This window comes from Argopecten irradians, chromosome 5, assembly GCF_041381155.1.
Source record: "Argopecten irradians isolate NY chromosome 5, Ai_NY, whole genome shotgun sequence".
NCBI lineage: Eukaryota > Metazoa > Mollusca > Bivalvia > Pectinida > Pectinidae > Argopecten > Argopecten irradians.
Window position 1 is genome coordinate 31,303,465 of NC_091138.1, and position 26,209 is coordinate 31,329,673.

The following is a 26,209-nucleotide window of genomic DNA, read 5'->3' on the forward strand; positions in this document are numbered from 1 at the left end:
GGACTCCTGTATATTTAGACTTATTCAGGATGAAAGGTTACGGTTCCCGGAGGGTAGAATATAATCCTTCATAATTGAGTATATTTTCATTCATACCACGACTCCTCTGTAACTCAATTTTTTTTCAAGAAATCACATGACTTATAATTTCCATACAAGAATAAAAATATAATCCTTTCTTTCATCTTTGGTATATTATTAAAACCAGTCATTATTATGTGAAAAAAATGTTAAAATTTTACCGAGGAAATAGAGATTTGTTGACGCCCGAGACGTCACGAATACATGGGTAAGCCATTTAACTTTTTTTTTTTAGGTATGATTCATTTTAGCTAACCTTGCCATACTGTATTTAATTAAACTTCTGTAGCATCAATTTATAAAAGTGTATTCCACCGCCCAGGCTCTCTGGACTCAAATAACACAAAGAAATAATAAAAAAAATACAATTTTTTTGCCTTTGCTCTATCGCAAACATTCTATATAGGATAGTGACTGGATTTTTTTACGGGATGCAAATAAATACTATTAACAGTAACTGAAAAGTAAAATGAACTCAAACAAAATGGTGTTAAATGGTGTAAAGTGCCTTTATGGAATGTAAATAGTCTTCAATACCCGCAGCTTACTTCACCATGTTCTTTATAATAATTATAATGGTTCTATTTTGTATTAGAAGGAACTTGTATACTCTCCTTTAACACAGGCTACTAATAAATACATAAACAGTAACTGATGAAGAAAATGTGGTACATGTCTTTATGGAATGTTTCTTCAATCCGCCTAACCTTATCTGAGAGTTATCTAGTAGGTTCTGTGACAGGATCATTGAGTGGTCAAGGACAATCTTTCGTATCCGGGAATAATTACTTAATCCTCAGGATGACCACTGACCAATCAAGGGAGGGCCAAAGTATTACAATGACATGGACCAATGGTATGTATGATCAAGTACTAAATAACAAATAGTTTCCTAAATAAGACCTATAACAATAACAGTCCAACTGTGGGGTAATATTGAAGCTTTGCTGTGCCTTTTGTATTTTGAGACTGATTTTAAAACAAGACTCCTGACAGTCAATCTCGTCTATCTTTGATTTCACATTAAATTATTGTTATCACTACTTCTCAGAAAGTACTGTAGGGATTTTTTTGAAATTTGAAGTCTATGTCGCCCTTGGTCTTATTCCCACTTGCTGTACCTATTGCTTTTTAAGTCAGATTAGAAATATGAAGGGTGATAAGTGGACATCTTTAATTTTGACAGTTTGTTTTCACTATTTCTCGGAAAGTACCAAAAATGTTTTTCTCAAATTGATTTTTCAGATAGGATCTGCTGGGTTCATATTTATCATATATTTCTTTTTAGCAAATTCGATCTCAATTGGGATGTATCTTACAACCTTTGTTTAATGGATAATTATACAAAATTAGATTTACAATTATTTGCATTAAAATCGCACATAGTGGGTTGTATTCTAATTAGCTAGAACATGGTCACATAAAACTGTGAATCTCTGATGCATGGACCAAATCTTTCTATAAAACCAGAAAAAAACTGTTTGTTGTGTGTTGTGAGGTCACACTAACCTAACAAGGAGTTTATCAGAGAAATGTTTTGTGACCGCTCCATTTAATGTTTGATATTTAACAATGCAATTTAGCTTTTGTAAAACAGATTTCCTATACATGTAAAGAGTTAAATGTGTCTGTATTAATACACCGAGGGGGCTATGGTGGCCAAATGGTTAAAGTGTTTGGTTTGGTTTTATTAGTTTAATATCCTATTAACAGCCAGTGTAATATAAGTACGTGCCAGGTATCTTGGTGGAGGGAAGCCGGAGTACCCGGTTAAAAACCACCGACCAGATTAGTTCAGTTCCAACTGCCCAGAAGGGCAGGGATTGTGGTAATATATTGGAACATCTTAACCACTCAGCCACAGCTGTGTTCCAACAAATTACCACTATAGTCCCCAATCTCGGGTTTCGAGTTTGAATCCCATTAGGGGCAGTTATTTTAGGTACTGATCACTGTAGGTAGCTGAGTGTTTTTTTCTCCAGGTACTCTGACTTTCCTCTATCTCATATACTAAGTCCTGGAATGGCTATTAATAAGACATAAAACTGTAACAGGAGAGGGGAAAATGTAGCGACCAGACACATGTTCGAACCTGGAGCTCCAAACGCTAGCTGGACGCTCTACCGATTAAGGTATCAAATCACCGATGATTGAGCCAGTCCAATTCCACTACAAAACAATAAATAAAAAAGTTATTATAACACAACCACTTAGTATGACTGCCACCGATACTTATACAGAGTTGACATCAACCTTTCATTTTATTCTTATTTTCAGTTATTCCTGAGTTGTTTACTTCAACACGTAGTATAACGGCCATCGATACTTATACAGAGTTGACATCGCCTTTCTATGGTGGTATGTTGCCTCCAGATCTGGACATGGTCTGGGACATCGCTGCTGCCTCCAGCGAGCAAGTCGTCACAGTTTGGGTAGGTCATTCTACTTAAAGATAACATGGACATAGTGATAAAAATAACAATAAAAAATGAATATGCTTCGTAATCACTGTATATACTGTAAACCAACTTTTATTTGCATGCGATTTACTTTCGCAAATTTCGCAATCCAAGTAAATTCATGAATGTTTGTCTCCGCAAATTAATATCTACTTCATCTATATTGATATCATTCAATTGTTCAATCTGCGAATATTTAACTTTGCGAACTTGTTTTGTAATGGAAATTGCGAAATTTAAAAGCCGCAAAAGAAAGTTTACAGCAGCATTGAAATTGCAGGTAATATTGTTGCAGTTATAAACAAAATTTTGAAAATAATAGATATTGAAAAAAAAAAAATCCTTAAATTTTTTTTTTTGCGTTAACATTATGTATATCTTTGAGGCGTCAGTCTCATTTAAGTCTCAATTCAACCTATACATGTAGCAAAAAGGTTTGGGGATTTTCAAATAAAATTATAAGTCAATCAAACAAGTTGCCATATTTAAAAAAAAAATTCTTTTGTTTGTAGAACTTTTAACTTCTCAGAGGTGTACATGTGTACATCATAAATAAAAAAAAGCAAAATTTTTAATCTGCTAAATGAATTGCAGATTTAATGGGCTGATATGATAAACCAATTTCCGTGTGCAAAACAAACACTGTATATATATATATGCAAGTATTATTAGTGCCGTCTGTGATGCTAATTTTTTTGGCTGCTTATTCGTTGGGACTAGTAAAATAAAAATTTTACTAGTCCAACTATTCAATCACTAGTCCAAATTAAATATACAGCCGTTTTGCTTCAGCACTTCAAATTCCGTCATGATCAGTTTACAATTTTTTACCCAAATGGCAGTCTGGATGCTTTCTTGAAAACAAATTCTTGCAAAAGGATGCATTCAGACTGAAATAATCGCGTAAAGAATGCACTCAAAATGTGTTGAAAAATGCAATTGACTACTGCTCTTGTAAATAAAGCATACAATAATATTAATTGAATGGGGAGCCACACTAGTCCAATCAGACTAGTTCATTACAATTTGTACTAGTCCGGCTGTAAAATTACTAGTCATGGGCATCGGACTAGTGCTTAAAGTCGCAGACTGTAAGTGCCATTCTTTGTGTGAGTATAATTCATATCAATGCTTTTTAAAGCAAGGATGTTTTTTTTTAAGAATATATTGTATGTATTTGTTTCAGTTTGAGGAATTGGACCTGACATACTCTGAGTTGACGCTCGTTGATAAAGACACATACTACTCTGCCAAGAATGCTCTAAACCCGTACATTTCGTACAGTAGAACTATCAGAATAATTCTGAATTCTGCTGCCTCTAAAAGCAGTAATGATAAATTTAAACTCAAGTTCAAGCAAGGTAAGTGTTCACCTTAGACTTCGGTTGGATTCTGTTACTGAATCCCAATAAAATATCAAAAATAGGACACCAGGGGTCGATCCCCGGTCAGCTGGGAGATTGCATGGTGAGTGGCTTAACCACTTCCCCACCGGACCACCCATATATACCAGTATATCATACAGGTACATTCCTGTTTTAAAAAGTACCAGTGTATGACACCAGTATGCTAATTATGCATTGTTTCATTAATATTGGTATCACCTTGTTCAGATGAATATTTTTATGCCCCCTTCTTCCCCATACTGTACATTTTTTTCACTTATTTTATTTATTTTGTGTTACTGAGAATTAAATCTTTGCAATAGATAAACATATGAATAATTACTTTTTAAATACACATTACAAAAATTGTTATATCTTGTATATGAACTGTTTGAAATCACTCTGTGAAAATATCCAACACGTGAAAATATCTGTTGAAAGTAAGTCGGTCTGACCTTTCAAAGAGAGATGATGTCATCAGAGGTCATATCATTAATAGTACTGCTGTAAACTTAAAGATCTTATTTTAGCACCTATCTTGGTGTCATTGAAGTGCTAATTCATGTACAGTGATAAATTATGTAAACAGGTATTTCCAGTATTTAACCACTGAATGGCCTTGACCGTCATTCAAGGTCACAGGGGTCAAATAGACAAATCATTAAACAACTTGTTTAGCTAAGAGGCCTAGAGACCTGATATGGGACTTGTAGTATGTTGGCATGAATTAAAGGATAGCATGTTTATTTAAATGAAAGACCTTGACTTCATTCAAGGTCAAATTCAACAATATATCAGAAATTTAGCTTCTTATATTGAAGAGTTCTTTGTATTGCATTAATTATTTGCCACTACTCTATTCTTTACGGTGTTGTATTGTACCATTAGTCAGATGTCTATTAAGGCCCATGGGCCTCTTGTTCTTTCAGGATGTTCCATCGTCATAAATCCAGCAAGCAGTGGCACTATTACATCACCAGGGTACATAACCTCTAACTACCCAGCAGGTGTTACCTGTGATTGGACTATCATTGCTCCATCACCTAAAAGTTTAACACTCAGGAAAAGAGAATTGAATATTCATGGCAATGCAGACTTTATAAAGGTAGGTGCTGTAATATGGGATATTTCAGATGCGGTCATATTTTGGCTTATTTGGCGTGCGGTCTGAAATCACCAAAATTTAACACACCAAATTTTGGCTACGTATTTTTTTTTTTTTTTTGTATATAATTTACAATTATGGTCCTCTGTGGAAGAATACATCTAGAATTGTCTCCCTGGAAAGAGTCATTTTCTTGAGGGTGAAGCCCGACACATAGGGACATAATGATTTCATTTTACAGAACAAAATGAAAAGAAAAAAATCTCTGGTTAAAGAAGTCATGAAGATATTTCCCAACAACAATGTTGTTAAATTCATCTGGCTGCAAAAAGTAAGCAAGAGATGATGTCAACTTCCAGTCACGTGCGGAGCTTCCAAGGGTTTATTTCCCTGGGGTTATTTCTCTCGGGGGTTATTTCCAGGTTTTTTTTTCCCCTCGCCTTCCAATTCAGGGGAAATATCCAACTTATTCAATATCATGTGATCAAGTTAAATCCAATCAGAGTATTCTAAATGAAAGCGAGGTATATAATTAGGATCAATATATCTATTGGTACATGCCATTTATTAGGTATTTTAACATGTACTTTCGAATACATAACTCAATCACATTACAAAATATGTATAACATTTGATATGGACTATTAATCACTTCTATTTAAGAAAAATTTTTCGGGATGTTGTCTTTGTATCGATATGGCTTAAAAACTAATCGTATCAATTTTTCATCGTTGGGGAAAAAATTATCACAACATGGTGAAACGCTGAATTAAAACGTACCAAAGTTTAAATACCCTATTTTGATTCAAAAGTGCCAAAATTTCCTGACCCCAAAATATCCCAATTTACGGTATTCATTGACAAACTTCGATATGGGCCTTGGAAGAAACTTGATTTTGGAATCAGTGCTAGGTAGAACATCCTGTTAAAATGATGGAAATAATCCGTAATTTTTATAAAATTGGTGTTTAATTGGTGGTTTTTAAAAGAAAAAAAAAAAATGTAATAACTGTTTACATCAAAGGTTAATGGGATTACTTGACTTTAGACATTTTACAAAATATTGCAAAAGAAAGCCATAAATTAATCTTTGCACAAAATAGAACAAAGAAACAATGTGATGGACTTATTTTCTTAATAAAAAAAAATAGAATTCAAGGTAAGTAAATTTTAGGCTATAAAAAGTGGGGAGGGTATAAGGAGGAATAATCCACTAAAATGACCCATTTAGCCCAAAGAAGCACTTGGATTCTTCTAGATCAGAGGCTAGAATAGTCCATTTTTGGGTTTCAGGGGTGAATTAGTTAATGGGGTTGATTCATTGCATAAAATTTTATGAATTACTTTGACAATTTTCGATGTGACTCAATTTCAGATTTACAACAGGACTAACTCTCCTCTTCACACTGGAAATGGTTACACTGGAGATTACCTGAATCCAATAATCCACCAATCAGATTACCTGAGGGTTGTGTTTGAGTCCGACAAAGTGAGGTCAGGAGAGGAGTTTAAATTTGATTATTCTGTTGGTAGGTACATATCTGGATAAAGTTACAAGTGTAATCAAGTCTTAGTTGACAGGGATATTTCGTTTTTGCATATTACACTTGTCTACACTTGCGGGTAGGTATTGATTGTGACGTCATTTGTTTGTGAGCAGAACGTCGTCATTTTCGGAGAAAACAATATGAATTGTGCTCAGAAAATAATGACATCACAATGGATACCTACTCGCAAGGGAGCGAACTCTGTAATATGCAAAGACAGAATACTTTTGTGAGACTTTTAAAGCCCACCATCATCAGATAGTAGGCTATTTCATTTAATTACCTTTCATCTGTGGTCCATCTGTCCTCCTGTATATCTGTCTGTCCTTCTATCCGTCTTTTCATATTTTTTTTGGTACAATTATGGTGGGAGGAAACAATATATTGCCCTCAAATATGGTAGCATGGTTTCTTTTTTATTTTAACCAGATTCAAAATAGCTGCTCAGCAGCCATATTGGATTTTAGCAACGAGACAAAATGCAAATTTTATAGCTTACTTTAACATTTTGTGATAACTTTTTGAAGTAAATTATTCAATGTTGTTCACAACTAAACAATGAGTTGACTGAGAGTGGTTAAGGTCAAGGGTTAAAAGGTTAATGTCAAATTGTTATCTGGGATTTGTAGTTTCAAATGTCAGTCAAATTTTGCATATTTTCTGAGTATAGACTAAAAAGTGACGGTCAAGTTACCTGTTGCGTATAAATAAATATCACAAGTCAGCTGATTGCGGATCAAAGACTTCATTTCAAATGCTATATTATTACAATTGTAAGGCACATTCATTGGAGCTCTATCTGATCCACCAGTGCATGTTCTAGTTCTTATAGGCTTAAAATAAACCTGCAACAGTTGAGTAAAGCTCCTATGTGTAGAAGTACTCAAATTGCTCTTACATTAGCATACTTATACTTATTCAGATGCATGATTCTATCTGAAAATAACTTATATAATTTCTCAATAATAGTAAAGAGGTTCCCTGGTGGCTATTTTTTGGCTAAAGTATACCTTACTGGAATTCAACACGGATATGTGTGTAGTATACACATTCTACCTGCTTGATGGTATAGCTATGGTTGGATTTTCCAACAATATCGATGAAAATCATTTACAATAATAATTAGCCGTTGTCAATATTTTTGTTTATTTTTTTTTCATACGGGTTGTATAACAATATTTTATAGTTATGAAACATTTTGCTTCATGGTCACATGGCAAAATTTACTTCCCTGAATTGTCCCTCTATTATAATGTATATCTGAGCAGTCTTGATGTTTTGTACATTAGTCTTGTATTATGTTTTTTGTAGATTGTGAGCCTTTGACACAATCCACTGGAACAGACATTGCCTATTCGGATTCCGCATATCCAACAGCATTTGATAGTGTGGTGACTGTCACCTGTGTACAGGGCTATTCCTACATGCAAGAGGATTACATAAACGGACCCTCTGTTCAATTTACTTGTAATGCAGGAGGGCTTTGGTCTCTTCCTCGTATTCCGAAATGCCAAGGTAAGCATGGTCAGCTGTGCTAAATTCTGTATTTGCATATTACAGAGTAATCTGTCCTTGTGGGTAGGTATTGGTTATGTTTGTGAGCATAGTATCATACGCTCACATAATAATGACATCACAATGGGTACCTACCTGCAAGCTAGGGAGCTAACTCTGTAATATGCAAAGAGGAAATACCTCATTAACCATATCAATCAAGCATACTAGATGTTTGAAAAATAAGGGAAGTTGGAAGGGGGATTATTTAGGGAAGATGAACTCATTTAAAGGACTTTGTTACCACTGTGTGATAGTGGAAGGAGTGAGGCTCTTTTTTCCAAAGTATTCTCCCATTCTATCATCTATTTATAGGCATTGAGCCAATGAATGTCATTATCTTAGCAGAGTAATAGGGGCTCATTGATGAGATTTTTAGTTAGCTCACCTGCACGAAGGGCCTGTAGCATGAACTGAAGCTACTAGATGTAAGTATAGGTGAACAATTTGGGACCATTGGGCCATTGCTACACTGTAATTAAAGTGCCTGTGTGTTAAGAGTGTAACATCCCTTGGGTCTTGCTTTTTGTGATCTTTACATACAAGCGTGACCACAATATTTCTGCATTTTCCATAAAAAATGTTAGAAAAGATGTTTTTTACCTTCTCATGATTTTGAGTGATAAACAATGGCTTTTGTGATTTTTTCCCCGTTCCAGTAACATACTGTCCTATCCCGCCCAAAGTATCCAATGGTTGGATAAGTGAAGCGTCTGATGGCAGCGGAGGAGTAAAAGTTGGTGCTAATGTGACATATATCTGTGAAGATGGCTTTGTTATAAGTAATCCGGCCCCAATTAAATGTCAAGATGATGGGACGTGGGAAGATCCACCGTTATGTGCAAGTGAGTATGTACGCACTTCACGTGGATCATCCTGTCAGTAAAATGTGACTGTGTGGGGTGTGCTGTTCGATGTCTTCCATGCCATTTCAGTGAGATGGCACTATAAAAAGGGCAAGAGTTCCTTTTGTTACTGAAGAAAAATACTCATTTGTCTGTTCTTGGGTTTAATACATAAAAATAACCATTCGTCAGCAGTGTAGCACCATTAATTATCATGGTAAAGTTGTTGGAAGTTTCAAACTAAATGCCTTGTGAATTTTCATAGTTCCAATATTAAATTAATTCTTCGTTAAAATCAGCAGCCATAATCTATTGAAATGGTCTCATTTAATTTGTGACAGTATAGGCAAACTTTTGACCTCAATAAGGAATTTTACTCTTTAACATCATAGCCAGGTGACTTTAACCTTATATTTATATGTGCTGTATTTTTCATACTCGTGAATCAAGAAGAGCTTTTAATATGTCATTCACCACCAAAAGTTACCAAGATTTTGAGAATTACAATACTTTCAATGCATAGGTTTAAATTTTGTTAGTACAAATAAGAACTGAAAATGATTTTTGGCAATACTGATTTTTGGCAGTACTGCCAAAAATCATTATATCAATATCTGCATGCAGTGCAGTGAAATGAGTACATATGATCAGACCATGAAGCCAAATTGTTGTCTACAAATTCATTTCACATTTTTACAGTATTAATTAATAGTAATTGTACAATGATTTCTGAAGGTATCTATATCCATCTGAACATACATAAGGCATAACAAACAATAATTTTACATTGCATAACGTATGTGTTCTAACTTATAACGTTTATAAAGTGTCATATATGGTTTGTCTGTCCATTTTAATGATTTTCACAGCTTTATTAATTAAATCTTATGGTTTTAAAGATTACTAAAGAAAAAATAACAAATTTTCGCCCTGGTACGGCACATATCACTTTAATAAAGGAATGTCTTATATAATGATGATAAAACTAAATGTATGACTCATATATAAACATTGTAATAGAGGTCTTCAATAAAGTATTGGAGTCTATAAATGGCTAGACTTGTGGCTTTAATTTATTCTTCATTAAAATTGTATATAGCCACGTTTTTAGGTCTCAAAGTTCTATAAAATGATAATGTAGCCAGACTTTACGGATCAGATGATGATCAATATCTCCTCTAAAACGACAATTTTGTAAAATTGGAATCTGATTCACAGGTACGAGCTGTAACAATCGGCCGTTTCTCTCGAATGGTAACACCAGAAATCTCACTGCTACTGTAACCCAGTATGGTGATGTCTTACAGTTTTACTGTAATGAAGGGTTCGAGACTGTCGGAAATACTTTCACATACTGTCAGACAAATGGAACTTGGTCTCATGCTGCACCTGTTTGTCAAGGTTAGTATTCTGTACTTTTTAGGTCACCTGAGACGAAGTCTCAAGTGACCTATTCTAATCGCCTTTTGTCTGTTGTCGTGCGTCGTCCATCGCCCATTTTATGTCCGTAAACAATTTACATTTTCGACTTCTTCTCCAAAACTGCTGAAGCAATTTCAATTAAACTTTGCACAAATCTTCTAAGGCATTAGGCCAATCAAAATTGTCAATTATATGGTCCCTACCCCCCAGGGGGCTGTGGGAGGGGCCAAAAGGGTAAAATTAAGTAAAATTTAAAAAATCTTCTTCTCTACTCACAGATGTGGTAGAATCAAATACTCTTCATAGATAGAAAGGTCTTAAGGTCCTTTACAAAAATTGTGAATTATATGACCCTGGTGGTCTCTAGTTTCCTCCTGGGGAGGAGGTTAAGTTTACTATAGTTTATATTGGGAAAACACATTTTTAAGCATTATTTGGTCAATTGTAATAGGAAATGAGTCAAATTTTGTCAGAATTATCAGTTTGAGATGGTCATTTAATCCTATTAACAAATTTTCTATGACTGACCCCCCAGGGGCCATAGGGGCTGGGTCAAAAGGGGTCAAATAGGCTAAAACTTCAAAAATCTTCTTCTGAAATTCTGGAAATGGTACGTAGAATCAAATACTTTTCATAGATAGAAAGGTCTTAAGGTCCTTTACAAATATTGTGAATTATATGACCCTGGTGTCTCACGTTTCCCCTTGGGGAGGGGGTCAAATTTATTATAGTTTATATAGGGAAAACACATTTATGAGCATTTTTTGCTCAATTTTCATTCGAAACGAGTCAAACTCAGTTAGAATTATTAGCCTGAGATAGCATTTTAACATCAAATCCATATTGGGCCAGGCCGACCCCCTGGGGTCAGAGGGGTGGGGCCAAAAAAGGTCAAATAGGCTAAAACTTAAAAAATATTCTTCTACAATTCTGGAAATGGTAGAATCAAATACAATATATAGATGAAGAGGTCTTAAAGTGTGTTTTATAAAATTTGTAAATTACATGACCCTGGGGTCTCACGTTTCCCCTTGGGGAGGGGGTCAAGTTTACTATAGTTTATATAGGAAAAACACATTAACGAGCATTTTTTGCTCAATTTTCATTGGAAATGAGTCAAACTTGGTAAGAATTATTAGCCTGAGATAGCATTTTAATATCATATCCATAATGGTCCTTGCCGACCCCCTGGGGGCAGAGGGACGGGGCTAAAAAGGGTCAAATAGGCTCAAACTTAAAAAATGACCCCTTGGGGGACCAGCCCCCTGGGGGACCAGAGGGGCAGGACCAAACTCAGGTGACCATTAAGGCCCATGAGCTACTTGTTTAAAATTTGTGATTTCGCAGTCAAGATAAATTCACGAAAGTTTCTCTATGTGAATTGATATATTCCACAATATAGAGTGTCTTAGTTCACTGCTGATGCTTTTTTTTCTCACAAATTCTACAGACTCGATCAATACGATTTAAAAAAAAAAGATCAAACCACCATATGATCTGGGTTTTGTCTATGTTAAAACCACACCCTTGATGTCTAGGTAAAAAAGATGAGGTTTATATTCTGGAAAATAGGTCAGTTGTATTAAAAAATAAATGAACACAAGTTTGATAAATTCTATTTCAAAAAAAAAAATTCAAATGAAAGTCTCGTCTTTGTTCAGTTATTTAAATATTTGATCGTTCGAACATTGATGTTACGTTATGTTTTGTGCTTGTATTAACAGCTCTGGTCTGCCCTCTGGTACCTGTTATGGATGCTGAGTGGGACAGGGAGCAAGGTGTCGCTTTCAATCAGGTCGGAGTTCTCACCTGTAATGCTGGTTATAAATGGAACAACACCAATACAGCTGAACTGTCTGTTACCTGTATGGCTGATGGCACCTATTCCAACATGGACAATTGCATTGGTTTGTAAATGAATTCATCTCATAACTGATTCGTTCAGTCATGCCATACTGCCATGTCATAAATATAAAGATACATGTCACGTAACATGTTACCGTTGTAATCTCACAGGTAATATTGACGTCATGATCAAAAAATGACGTCGCACAATTATCTCAGTAGACATAAACGTCAAATCCAAGCCCTCGAAATTGAAATTTGCTGAAATAAGTAGAGCCAAATTGAGTATAAACATAAAATTGATAATGACTATTCGTTAGTGCATGTACATTTGTAGTAACTGTTACTGCCATATGCTATTGACGTTCAGAAAATGCAATTCAGCACAATTTTGTTTTAGTAGAAAATGTTTTGTGCAAAAGGGATGATTGTGTAAACTCCATTTCAGATATTAATGAGTGCACCGAAAATACACACAACTGTACTGGATCAGAGGACTGTGACAACACAGTCGGAGGATTCATATGCAAATGTAAAAATGGATACTTCAGGAATGAAACAACCTTACTCTGTCAAGGTAATATACCTGTTCCATTTAACTATTACCCAGCTAGCAGCAACACATCGGACAGACGTTGGCCCAATGCATGACACTAGGTGGGCCCAACGACAGATGATGACATTGCACCGACGTATTTTTGTCAAGCTGATTTACGTTGTCCAGACTTTAGATCCCGACGTTTTAATAACGTTGCTAGACATTGATCCAACGTCATTTTGTAACTGCTTTCGACGGCTTTCCAACGTAAATCAGATATGTATATACCTGATTTACCATTGAAAATAATAACAAAGACAACAAAATAAGTTTACTGCTTTTAATATATCACCACAATCATTCATTGTTGTACTTCGAGTCACTGTCTCGTTCCACAGAAATGCTTCTGTCATCAGCCTCTGCCACTGTAAATCGAAAAATATTATTTTAAAGAACAATAATAATAATTAGAACTTAGGAAAGTGTCATTTCTGTATACAACAGATGTATGCTACCGCTATTTCGAGAGCCACATGATAATTAAATTGTAGACACATAACCAAATAACGGTATAACTGGAAAACATAAATGTAAAGCAACACATAATTACATGTACATGTAAATATAAATGACATCTCCGTTTTGGAATCAACGTTGGTTAAACGTTGTGCACTTACTTTATCTTCAAGAGAAAAATGTCGACGTTTGTCCAACGTCGACGAAACGTAAGAAATCTGACTGCGACCTAGGCGACTGAAAATGACGTCGGACCAACGTAACTTTGCTAGCTGGGTATTAACACAAGGTGTTATATGTTAAAACATTGATTTGATAATCTAACAGTTACAAAGATGTGAATTTCTTGTCTTTAAATTCCTGTTGAAATTGTACTTTGTTGATGATTCATATATGTGTAACAGGAGAGGAAAAAATGTAGCCGCCAGGATTCGAACCGGGACCCTCAGAACACTAGCCAAGTGCTCTAACGACTGAGCCACCTGGTCACCGATGATTGACCCAGTTCTACCCTGCTACATATGAATACATTTTTTCTCCATAAATATACATGTAGGGCAAAGAAGTAATTCTAACAGACATATGTCTATAAGGATCCAGTGTTATATGGAAAGTAACTGTTGATATTACTTCATTGACCCATATATATATATACATGTACGTTTGCAGTCCAGGTACCCAGATAATATAATCAATGACTATTCAATGAAATCATGTCTGGACTCTAATTGGGCTGTGCCATTGAAACATTGAGTTTAAGACATGGATGGAGGATAAGAAGGGAGTCCCAGATATAGGGCACTCTGGTTATACCTTAAAAGTTGTCTCCCTTGGTCAATGTGTTTGTGATACATGTATATGAATAAGATACCACTTAGCAGGTTATTTATATAGGACAAATTTTTTCATGATTTTAAGCAAAAAGAGGTAACTGAAATTTCAGCAGAATTGTTTTTACTCGACTTTTAGGGTATATGTATGAGTCAACCATTTCTCAATATTTTGTGTATCAAATTTTCGCAATGTCCTGCAACAATATCAACACCAACGCGAAAATAAGCGGAAATAATTCAATTTCATATGTTACACTCATTTCTATTGGTTAGATCTTTGAGGTTATTTTTCCATAGACCGGAAGAATTGTAAGTCAAGTATTATGATGTCACAAATACAGAACAGGCACAGTCATTGGCCAAACTGAATTATTGGATATGATATCAATGCACCACAACTCAGTTTGTTTTATGGTAAAAGTAAGTAAAATCACAGAAATTTATATGCCTTATTAGTACATGATTGAGTTATCTGAATTAAATTTTTGGGGTTATGAATTCCTAGACAAAAAATAGATGGACATTCTGTTTCATAGACGTTGCGTTCCTATGAAGAATGTCCTTTCGTTTTTTATCTATGACTTCACAACTCCAAAAGATATTGAGAATAATGATTACATAGGATAGTCATAAGGTTTATTGGGGTTTGAAGACAATAATCTTATCAAGCAAATGGTTGTTATACATAGCTATATGTAGTTGCTTTAGGCCTGTTTCCTTGTACACCGGAATTCTTTAATTGTTTGTGAAATGATTTACAGATACGGATGAATGTGCAGTAAACAATGGTGGATGTAGTCACACTTGCAATGAGAATTCGCCAGGCAACTCCTATTTCTGTAGTTGTCCAACTGGCTATGAACTATACACTGAAGCTAACCAAAACAACATTAGCCTTGCTGAAGGTGAAACAGGTCTTCGAGAGAGAGACGTAATTTACATCAACCATACTTGTGTCAGTAAGTATTCAATAGTTTCTTTGTAGACTTTGGTCTGTGAGACGGTGACAAAATCAGAATATAATATTTTTTTTTGCAAGTTACAAGATTCATATCAGTAAACTGATTGGTTTATCATGAATGACATCAGAATAAATGACCTTTAAATGTCCACTTACTTTCCAAAGTGGCTTTTAAGGTCACCAGACCATAGATCATGGTGACCTATTGTGTTTAGTCTTTTGGCTGTCGTCATGTGTCGTCCATCGTGTATTGTGCGTTAACATTTCCTTGTGAATGGGATAACTTGAGTAAATATAAACTGAGCTTAATGAAATTTTGTATTTAGACTAACATTTAAAGATCTCGGACGGGTCCAAAAATCAGCTTGATTTGACAGTAATTTACATATTTATTGCTCTTTGCACTAATAATTATTATTGGACCTTGTGAACGCGGTAACTTGAGTAAATATAAACTGATCTTAATGAAACTTTGTTTATAGACTTACATTAAAAGATCTCAGACGAGTTCGAAAATCAGCTTGATTTGACAGTAATTTAAAGAGTTATTGCCCTTTGCACTAATAATTATTGCTGAACCTTGTGAACATGATATATATATAACCTGAGTAAATAATATCCGAACTTAATGAAACTTAGAATGTATGATCTATGTAGATTTATGTTCCTAATTTGTGAACAAAAGACATCTGTTGGCTGGTCAATGACATAACTAATTTGTATCAAATATCAGGTGACCGTTAAGGCCCATGGGCCTCTTGTGATTTTCAAAATTTGAAAGCAAATCAAGATTGATAATTTTGTAGAGTTGCAAAGGTTATTAGCTCAATAATACTACACTGAATCATCACTGTTTACAAAGATTGCACTGGGTATTCTTGATTTTTCTAAGGTCTTCTGTATCAATTTTCTGATGTTATTATATAATTGTTTTTTAAGAAACTTACTGGTATAGATTTTGTTACAGAAAGGTAGGGGGCCTTTATTTTACTCTTTATGGTCCTAGCAGAAGTTGTTAATATCAACAGTCTGTGACTTATTTTTAAGGACTTTTCCTATGTCCAAGACTAGTAATTTTACAGCCGGACTGTGTGTCAAGTGTCAATTGGTTAGCTCTCCACCCGATTAAAATTGGTTAATATATTCTATTGTTTATAAGAGTCACAGGTGGTCAATTGCATTTTTGAGTGCATAGCCATAGTGTGTGTCCGATTATTTCAGTCCGGATGCATCATTTTGCGAGATTAAAATTTGCGTTCACGAATGCATCAAGACTGTGATTAGTGTCAAAAATCGTAAATTGATCATGACTAGTAGCAAAAAAAAATTAACGTCACAGACTGTATTAAATGTCAGTTATTTCTTTATTTATAATAATAGTGATTGTCCCACAAATAACTGTAAGTATGAGCCTGTCCATTTAATTTTATTGCAAAAATATTAGTAATAGATTAAAAAGAAGTGTATATATATATGTATAATTATTTTGTAGATACTGCTGTTCTACATGCTATGTAAAAGGAATGAATGAATTAAGTTTAGAATCAAATTTTAAGAAATAACTTAAAATAATTTATTTTTAGGAAAAACCTGTGGCTCCCTTCCTCATCCAAGTAATGGACAGCGCCTGACTGAAAATGAATATACATTTTATTATGAGGATACTGTTTACTTTGATTGTAACTTGGGCTACGTCATGTCTGGAGATAAAAACATTACCTGTCAGGCAGATCAGCAGTGGTCAGCGTCTCCACCAACTTGTAACTGTAAGTAGCATTTGTTTATACACTACAATAGAACTGTCGAGTTGAAGTAATTTAAGGCATTTTAAGAGCTCAGATGTAGCAGTCACGGTAGAATTTCACTATTTCTATACTTTATCTGATCGAAAATAAACAAACATTAATTATGTCAATTTTGTTTTTTAATGATGTCAGCTGAAGTGCAATCTTTCCTGTAATTTTGACATCAAATATATCATGTAAAAATGTAACACCACAAGGGGCTAATCATACTTTATCAACTGAACGCCATATTTTGGTTTCTCAAAACTGATGTATTGCTACTATTGACGCTCAAAAGTAAGGGAAGTAACTCCAAAAAATACAAAGGGCACCAGATATATACGACATGTAAATAATTAAGAATTTGATATTAGAAAATAATAGCAAATAGAGTTTTCCCTCACCACTTCTAATATCAAAATGTTTCATTGCGTTTTTGTTTTTTAATTTAATAGTGGCAACCTGTTCCATACCGACCTTAGGACGACGTATGACAAATACTAGTCAGGTTGATGAGAAATTGACTGTTGAATGTGAATATGGTAACCAGGTTGTAGAGAGAATGCTCTATTGTAATTTTGTCGGAAATGACCAGTATAACTGGGTTGGAAACAACTTCAGCTGCCCAGGTAAGTCTTGGTGAAATATAGAGTTATTTGCCCTTTGTACAAGGATATGTCAAAGAAGATTTATCATATTTTTGAATAATTACCATGAAGACCATGCAAAGCTGCAAATTAGAAAACCACCACTATCATTATCAGTGTGCCAAATATTTAAATACACTATTTGTCAGCGGTGGAGCATCTTTAATAAAATTAAATTATTTCACAGTGTATAGATTTGCTTGTTAAATTCAATATTTTTTGAAGGCCTTTTGTTTTGTATGCATTGTGGTATATAATGTATTTGTACGTATAATGCTTTTCATTGACTTGTCCATTAATTTTCCTCAGAGATAAACTGTGGAGACCCAATGGTTGTACCAGGCTCTGTTTATTCCGCATCTACTGGCAATTCCTGGAAGGATACATTTACCTTTGGCTGTGATACAGGCTTCTCACCTTCAGGAATGTCTACGACAAATGACTTTTCAGTGATGTGCCAGGAAAATGGAAGATGGGGCTTTGGTAACCTTACATGTACAGGTAAATTTTCTACAAAAAGAAAACCACAGTAATATATGTTGTACCAGTATTAAAAATAAATGATTTCTTATTGATATGATGTAAGAAAATATCATTTTGAAAAAAATCTTTTAATAAACCTTTTCTTTAACAATTTTGATGCCACTAATTACATGTAAAATATATTTCTTTTAAATTAGGATCATTATGTGTTGACCCGGGGACACCAACTGATGCTATTCAAATAGCTACTAGCTATGAAGTTGGACAAGAAGTTTACTGGACCTGTACAAGGGACGGTTTTACTCCTTACCCTCCCACTGTTCTCAAGTGCGAGATTAATTCATTTGGAAATGTGACTTGGAACTCCACTGTACGACCATCATGTAAAGGTAATACAACTCAGATCATATTCTAATTTGTCTCGTATAGGGCTGGGTATTGGAAGGTCTAAAACGATACGATACGTATTGACAATACACTGAAACAATACACGATACGTATTGACGATACAGTGACCTCTTTTTCCAATTCAGGTGACCATTGTGTTTTGAATATTGTGACAATAAAAGACAATTTTGATAAAACATTCTATAACCAGGAAAAAAATCTACCTAAACATTTTATGTGGTTTATCATCTGTGTTAATTAATTTCTGTCAATTCATATTCTTAGTTATGAAAAGGCATTTCTAATCCATCTAGGTGACACATATGCTTTAAACACTTCCTTTTGATTGAAATGCTGTTATTTGAATGATGTTTCAGAATTTTTTCATTTTGAAATTTCCTATGTCTATAACAGTAGGATGAATTGTCAAAACGATACAGCGATATACAGCATGTTTGTGTATCGATATTCAATACACTGCTGAAAACTGATTACGTATAGGTATATCGATATATTGATCCAGCCCTTGTCTCGTACCTACCGGTACATGTGTAATACTGGTTGGTCTAGGGCACTCTGGTAACACATATAGAGGTGTCTGTATATCTATAGAGTCAAAACCCTGTGTATATCAACAGTGACAGTGCATGGATGGTAACAATTTTCAAAATACACAAATTTCCAAAGGTGAATTGATTATAATTATGTTTAGTTATATCTATTATTTGAAGTATCAATTAATTTAATTATTAAAGTCTTATCTGGAATGAAAAGAAAGAATTGAACACATAACACTTGTGTTTCGCATAGTAAATACATAGTAAAGGTGACCATGTGACCACATTTCGTTTAGTCAATTGGACAAGTTACGCAATGCATTATGGATACCAGTTAAGTAGATAGTGTTAATATTTTTGTTCATTTCCTTATATAGTGATTGACCCGACCTGCACAAGTGTGATAATAACTTGAACATGCTTGTTCGTTGGTGAGCAGTTTTATGTAGATTTATTAGAATCAAGGCAAATGCGGCCCATGGTCCCAGGGGTTGGTAAGCGATATTGCGAATAACACCTGGGACCGAGGATGACGTTTTAGATACATGTACTTTCCTTGGAATGAATCCAAGACTTACTTTCAAGACTGGCCTATTTTCCATTCAGGCTTATATACAGGCTTTCCATAATTGTAAATATTTATTGTTCATATTTTACAGATACACAAGCTCCTACAATCAATAATTGTCCAACTGAACCGATCTATGTGCAGAAATCAACAGCGGTCAGCTATATTACTCCAGTTTTTACTGATGTCAACACAGGATATCTGAAAATTTTGGATGTGCAGCCAAACAATATACAATCAGGGACTATCATTAACCAGAACACTACAATAGTGTACACGGCTGAGGACTACGCTGGAAATACTGCTACCTGTGAAATACCTGTCATAGTCATAGGTACAAATGCAGAATATGTACATTTACTTGTCACTTCTACTATATAAACTGAGCAAGGCAAAGTGAAGAATATGATGGTATAACTGACACCCAAAATGTGACCATTATGACGTCACTAATGTTGACGTTGTGACGTCAACTGATCACCGTCAAAATGGCTGTTCCATCTTGTGGATTAAATTGTCATTGATAAATGGTTTTCTTGGTCTAGCTTAGATAATGTTAATGTAGAGACCCTAAAATGAATTGATAATGCAAATATAAGCATTAAACTATCTTCCTATAGTATGGCATCTATGGTCTATATAGATGCCAGAGCTTTGCAGACAATCTTGATACCATAGGATGATTGTTTAATGCTTAAATAACAGTCTGTTGAACACATTAAAACTAATACCATTCCATTTGCTGATACAATTCCCTTCACTGTTTGATAGATGTACTATAAAACTGATACAATTCCCTTCACTGTTTGATAGATGTACTATAAAACTGATACAATTCCCTTCACTGTTTGATAGATTTTCTATAAAACTGATACAATTCCATTCACTGCTAGGTAGATGTACTTTAAAACTGATACAATTCCATTCACTGTTTGGTAAATGTTCTATAAAACTGATACAATTCCCTTCACTGTTTGATAGATGTACTATAAAACTGATACAATTCCATTCACTGTTTGATAGATGTACTATAAAACTGATACAATTCCCTTCACTGTTTGATAGATGTACTATAAAACTGATACAATTCCCTTCACTGTTTGATAGATATACTATAAAACTGATACAATTCCCTTCACTGTTTGATAGATATACTATAAAACTGATACAATTCCCTTCACTGTTTGATAGATGTACTATAAAACTGATACAATTCCCTTCACTGTTTGATAGATGTACTATAAAACTGATACAATTCCCTTCACTGTTTGATAAATGTACTATAAAACTGATACAATTCCCTTCACTGTTTGATTAATGTACTATAAAACTGATACAATTCCCTTCACTGTTTGATAGATGTACTATAAAACTGATACACTTCCATTCACTGTTTGATAGATATACTATAAAACTGATACAATTCCATTCACTGTTTGATAGATGTTCTATAAAGGGACAATTCAGGCTAAAAGAACATTAAAATTTGTTCATATATCGAAAAAAAACCCAGTTCTAATGGAAATTAGATCAGTCAGTTTCACTGTGATATGCCTAAAAAGCCCATGGTGGCGACATGTGTGTGAAATGTTCAAACTCGCTCGCTGTCCGGCATTACACACTGTTGTCAAACTTCTTGTATGCTGAACCCTGTCCGTTGCTCGTAGAGTAATGCAACTTTTGTCTAGAACTGCTCAAAGCGCTCTGACAGTAGTGTGCTTACCTTTTTAGGTGAATTGTCTTGCCTAAAAATCATTTTATGACCTTCTCAGTGGTTATGTAATTCATTTGTTTAACGTGCGTGACTTTGGCTCGGGTATGGGTACAGCGTCCATATTGTACCTGCTTAATCGTATTGATCAACGATTTGATATTTCAACGACATTAATTAAAATACTTAACAATGTCGTGGAATTTGTCAATGTTTTACGTTATATGTTTCATAAGAAATGTAGAACGAAAAATTTATGCTATATTTTGCTTCTTGGTTATGTAAAAGAATTAGCCTGAGTGAATTGTCTCTTTAAAACTGATACAATTCCCTTCACTGTTTGGTTGTAGATGTACTTTAAAACTGATACAATTCCATTCACTGTTTGATAGATGTACTATTAAACTGATACAATTCCATTCACTGTTTGATAGATGTACTATAAAACTTATACAATTCCATTCACTGTTTGGTAAATAAGTGTTACATTTAATGTAGCAGAAACATAATCAATGACAATTGACACAGCTACACCAAAGTGAATGTACATGATACATTACCATGTATTTCTATATTTCATAAGAAAAATGTTAAGTATTTTTTCTTTTTTTTTATTAGACAGAATTTATTAAATATTTCTTTTTAGGTCATCTGACCCGAAGGGTCAGGATGACCTATAGTCATCGTGATTCGTCCGTCTTCGTCCGTCGTCCGCCGTCCGTCGTGCGTAAACTTTTTCCTTTAAAACGCTACTCCCCCTTAACCACTACGCGGATTTCATTCATATTTGGTGTGAAACATCATTGGGGAAGGACATTCATATTTTATATAAATGAGCTTGGTCCGACCCCTAGGGGCTGAGGGGTGGGGCCCCAAAAGGGCAAATTTTCTTACTTTAAGCTTTAAAATCCTACTCCTCCTTCATCCGTGGGTTGATTTCATCCATATTTGGTGTGAAACATCATTGGGGAAGGACATTCATATTTTATATAAATGAGCTTGGTCCGACCCCTAGGGGCTGAGGGGTGGGGCCCCAAAAGGGCAAATTTTCTTATTGTAAGCTTTAAAATCCTACTCCTCCTTCATCCTTGAGTTGATTTCATCCGTATTTGGTGTGAAACATCATTGGGGAAGGACAATCATATTTTATATAAATGAGCTTGGTCCGACCCCTAGGGGCTGAGGGATGGGGCCCCAAAAGGGCAAATTTTCTTATTTTAAGCTTTAAAATTCTACTCCTCCTTCATCCTTGGGTTGATTTCATCCATATTTGGTGTGAAACATCATTGGGGAAGGACAATCATATTTTATATAAATGAGCTTGGTCCGACCCCTAGGGGCTGAGGGGTGGGGCCCCAAAAGGGCAAATTTTCTTATTTTAAGCTTTAAAATCCTACTCCTCCTTCATCCTTGGGTTGATTTCATCCGTATTTGGTGTGAAACATCATTGGGGAAGGATAATCATATTTTATATAAATGAGCTTGGTCCGACCTCTAGGGGCTGAGGGGTGGGGCCCCAAAAGGGCAAATTTTCTTAATTTCAGCTTTAAAATCCTACTCCTCCTTCATCGTTGGATGACACATTTTGAACTTCTCTGACGATGTTACTAATGGTATGATTTGCCTGAAACTTGCCTGGAATGATCCTAATATGATCTTGAAAAAGTGTTGTTACATCTCTGGTTGGTCCCATATAAATCCAAGATGGCTACCATGACACCATATCTAATTAATTTCCTATAGACTATTGCCAAGGAAGTCAGATGACCGTTAAGGCCCTTGGGTCTCTTGTTTTTTTTATCAGAAAGAGATTATGTAATATTTCCATTGGGTTTTTTTTCAGACGGATCTGCACCCATTCTATCTTGTCCAAACACAAGTTATCACTACATCAACACATCAGCAGGATATTCTATCAACCCATTGACTGATATTTCATCAGTTGTATTGCCATCTATGCCTGGTGTTACATATGTTGCTAACCCCCCTATGGTGACAGTTAACTTTGCCTCCCTTGGTACCCTACAAAAAGTCACCATCACAGGCTCCTACAGAAACCTTCTACAGTCCTCGTGCTCCTTCATCATTGCCACAGAAGGTATGTATAACAAAACAAGATAAATTAAGGCGGTAGTAGAGGTCACTCTAGCCCTGCTAGTGGAGTGGATGGTTATGAGGTTCACAGAGACCTGGCATGAATTTCTAACCAACAGTATATTATATATATATATTATAGATACTATAATAAATATATAGATATTGTTTATTTGAAATTCATGACATGTCCCTGTGATGAGATTCCTACACTCATCAGCTGTATACCAAAGATAGGCAGGGAATTAATCAATAGTGAAAATCAAGTAAGGGGGTGGGGGGGTATAACTAGTGGTGACACTCTGGTGACACTCTGGTGACAGTTCTAGTGTCTGGCTGAAACTGCTCGGTGCATTGGGGCAAAATAAATTACCGTATTCTACTGGCAATGAGCCCCCCTCTGCAATAAGCCCCCCCCCTCTTGGTAATAAGACCCCACTTAGCAATAAGCCTCTCTCTCAGCAATAAGCCCTCTCTCTGCAATATACCCTCTCTCTGCAATAAGCCCCCCTCTGCTATAAGCCCCCTTTCCCTTTTTTTTCAAGTTTTTAGAGCTAAGGTAATATATTTTTGTGATAGCTTTTATCAGATCTGAGGTGACTTAATTTATCTGCCTTCAGCTTGGGCACTATTTCATTCCTGACAATACTATGAGGCAATAGTGCCCTTACAACCAGGCCATAATGGGTTTAGTACATCACCCTTGCATGAGACCCATTTTATGACGCCGTAACAGAAGCATGTCAAGGGACACATCACATCGTTATCTTCATTTCCAGGCAATGTTGTAAAATTAAAAGTACAAAATGTGAATTGTTGCAAAAATCTGTGTTTCTTGAACAGTTTCTTATTCAGTTTCATGAAGATTACAAGTAGATCAATTTAGAAAATGAGTGAGTTGTCTGCTGTAGGAAAGCAATATTTGCTTCTTTCCCCATAGATCACAGCATGTCTGCCATCTTGACTCTTGGTCGAAACGCAACGTTATAATAACGTCATGTAATGGTGACATTACAATATATTTATGTTTAATTTCATACCATTTCAGTAGTGCCCACTTTCCAGGGGACTATTGCAAATAGTAGCCATGTGTGTAACCAATCAGAATCCATTATTCTATCACGTGATGTACTAATACCTAATGTTTCTTTTTTCTTTGTAGCCTCTGGGTGCCTTACAGACTCTGTCAAAGCGGTTGCTTATTCCGGCAAATCTTGTGCTGCGGATTCATTTTCTTGTAGTTTACCTTGTGCACCAGGCCATGTCCATTATGATACAGGTTTAGACAACAAAGAATTTAACTGTACAGGAGCCAATGTGTGGAGTCCGCCACTTAGCCGCCTTCCATGTGTTGGTAAGTATAACATCTTGCCCTGCAGGTAGGGTGTTAGAATTGTACCTGCTACCCCTATAACATGATCGTAAAAGATAACTAAATTTAGGATCTAATATCTTCTCTTCTACCTACCTAACTTTTCCCTTGACATGTTCCACCTCACGTTTCTCCTTCTGTTGAGCACTCATCTCTGTGAGGTAGGCTCTGGGTTCTCTCCCCTGGTCGAGACACAAAGCCTTTAAAACATGGAAATTTCTGCTTCTACTTAGTGCTCAGCATACAGTGAGTGGGACGACTTGTTCACCCATTGTCAGTATAATGTGACCTGGTGGTTTGTGTTGCTTGGTGTCTTCGGCATCATGCTTCAGTGATATAGCACACTTAAAAAGGACAACAGTTCCACTGTGCAAGAAGACACAACACGAACATACCGCAGTCTCCCAAAACACACACTACACTTCAAACACGCTGCTCAGCACATACATGGGAGGCCGTCCTTACATGACCATGGTTATCAATAGGATGTAAATTGAATCATACAAGAAAAAAAAAAAAGAAAAAAAACTCTTATTGGAAATAGAACTCTTTAACAACATTGATCCCTGTATGAAGTTTTAAAATGTTTCTATAAGGGTATATATGATTCTAAAATTTAGCATATCAGATTTTTGTGGTTATGTGAATGTGCCACAAAATCATGAAAAATATTATCCTTGTGAAAAATATCAAGCTTTATATAAGTTGCTCTATTCTTTCCTTAACCTCTGCAATGCTGTAGAATTGAAAGTTATATAGTTAGGAGTTTTCTAAATCAATGAATAGCGATAAAACTGGATACTTATTCATGTTTTGCTAGATGGTATTGATTATACTATAATCAAGGCAAACTCTGAGCAATTTGGAATTTTTTCTTTTTTTCAGATCCTCAAAACTCGCTATATTCAATGACAGTTAATGCTACATTTGATGTCAGTGGTCGACCTGCTTCAGAATGTGTAGGCCAATTTCAAAATGATTCTGTATTAGTTCAAGCGTTTCAACAAAAACTCGCCTGTGACCAAACTACGTTGACCATCTCTCCAATCGTTGAAGCTTTCGTTACAGACACAAATACAGTAAGTTATTTTAGTACATGTGCACCTACACTACCCAAGTCGCTCAAAGGTAAACAATCTTTCCTTCGCATTCTATTTACTTTTGCGAATTTTGCGATCCAAGTAAATTAGCGAAAGTTTTATGTCTCCATGAATGATAATTTACATCATATTCATATTGATTCTGATAGGAATTTCTGGACAATTTTTAATTCAACGAATGTTAATCTTCGCGAACTTAAATTTGTTTTGAAATGGAATTCGCAAAATTAAGTATTTGCGAAAGAAGGCTGATATATAATACTGTATTCTTGCTGACTTGAGAGTTACCATGTTTGCAGAACTATTTGAACTTCATATCAGTTATCGATCAATTATAAACCAACATGTTTCCATATACGATTTACTTTTGTGAATTTTGCGACCACAATAAATTTGTGAATATATATCTCCGCAA

The 26,209-nt window shown here is 35.1% G+C and overlaps 1 protein-coding gene across 1 annotated transcript in view; it reads left to right on the forward strand.

The window, feature by feature from the left end:
• The first annotated feature begins 787 nt into the window (after positions 1-787).
• Positions 788-26,209, forward strand: part of LOC138323520 (uncharacterized) — a 119,753-nt gene continuing 94,331 nt past the window's right edge. The window contains 19 exon segments of the mRNA XM_069268176.1: positions 788-937; positions 2,359-2,513; positions 3,727-3,901; positions 4,855-5,030; positions 6,406-6,559; positions 7,889-8,092; positions 8,791-8,976; positions 10,195-10,377; positions 12,123-12,305; positions 12,692-12,820; positions 14,892-15,089; positions 16,675-16,857; positions 17,331-17,504; positions 17,832-18,023; positions 18,203-18,394; positions 19,609-19,851; positions 23,072-23,326; positions 24,485-24,676; positions 25,580-25,773. Of these exon segments, the coding sequence (XP_069124277.1) occupies positions 883-937; positions 2,359-2,513; positions 3,727-3,901; positions 4,855-5,030; positions 6,406-6,559; positions 7,889-8,092; positions 8,791-8,976; positions 10,195-10,377; positions 12,123-12,305; positions 12,692-12,820; positions 14,892-15,089; positions 16,675-16,857; positions 17,331-17,504; positions 17,832-18,023; positions 18,203-18,394; positions 19,609-19,851; positions 23,072-23,326; positions 24,485-24,676; positions 25,580-25,773 (3,423 nt within the window). The 5' untranslated portion in view covers positions 788-882.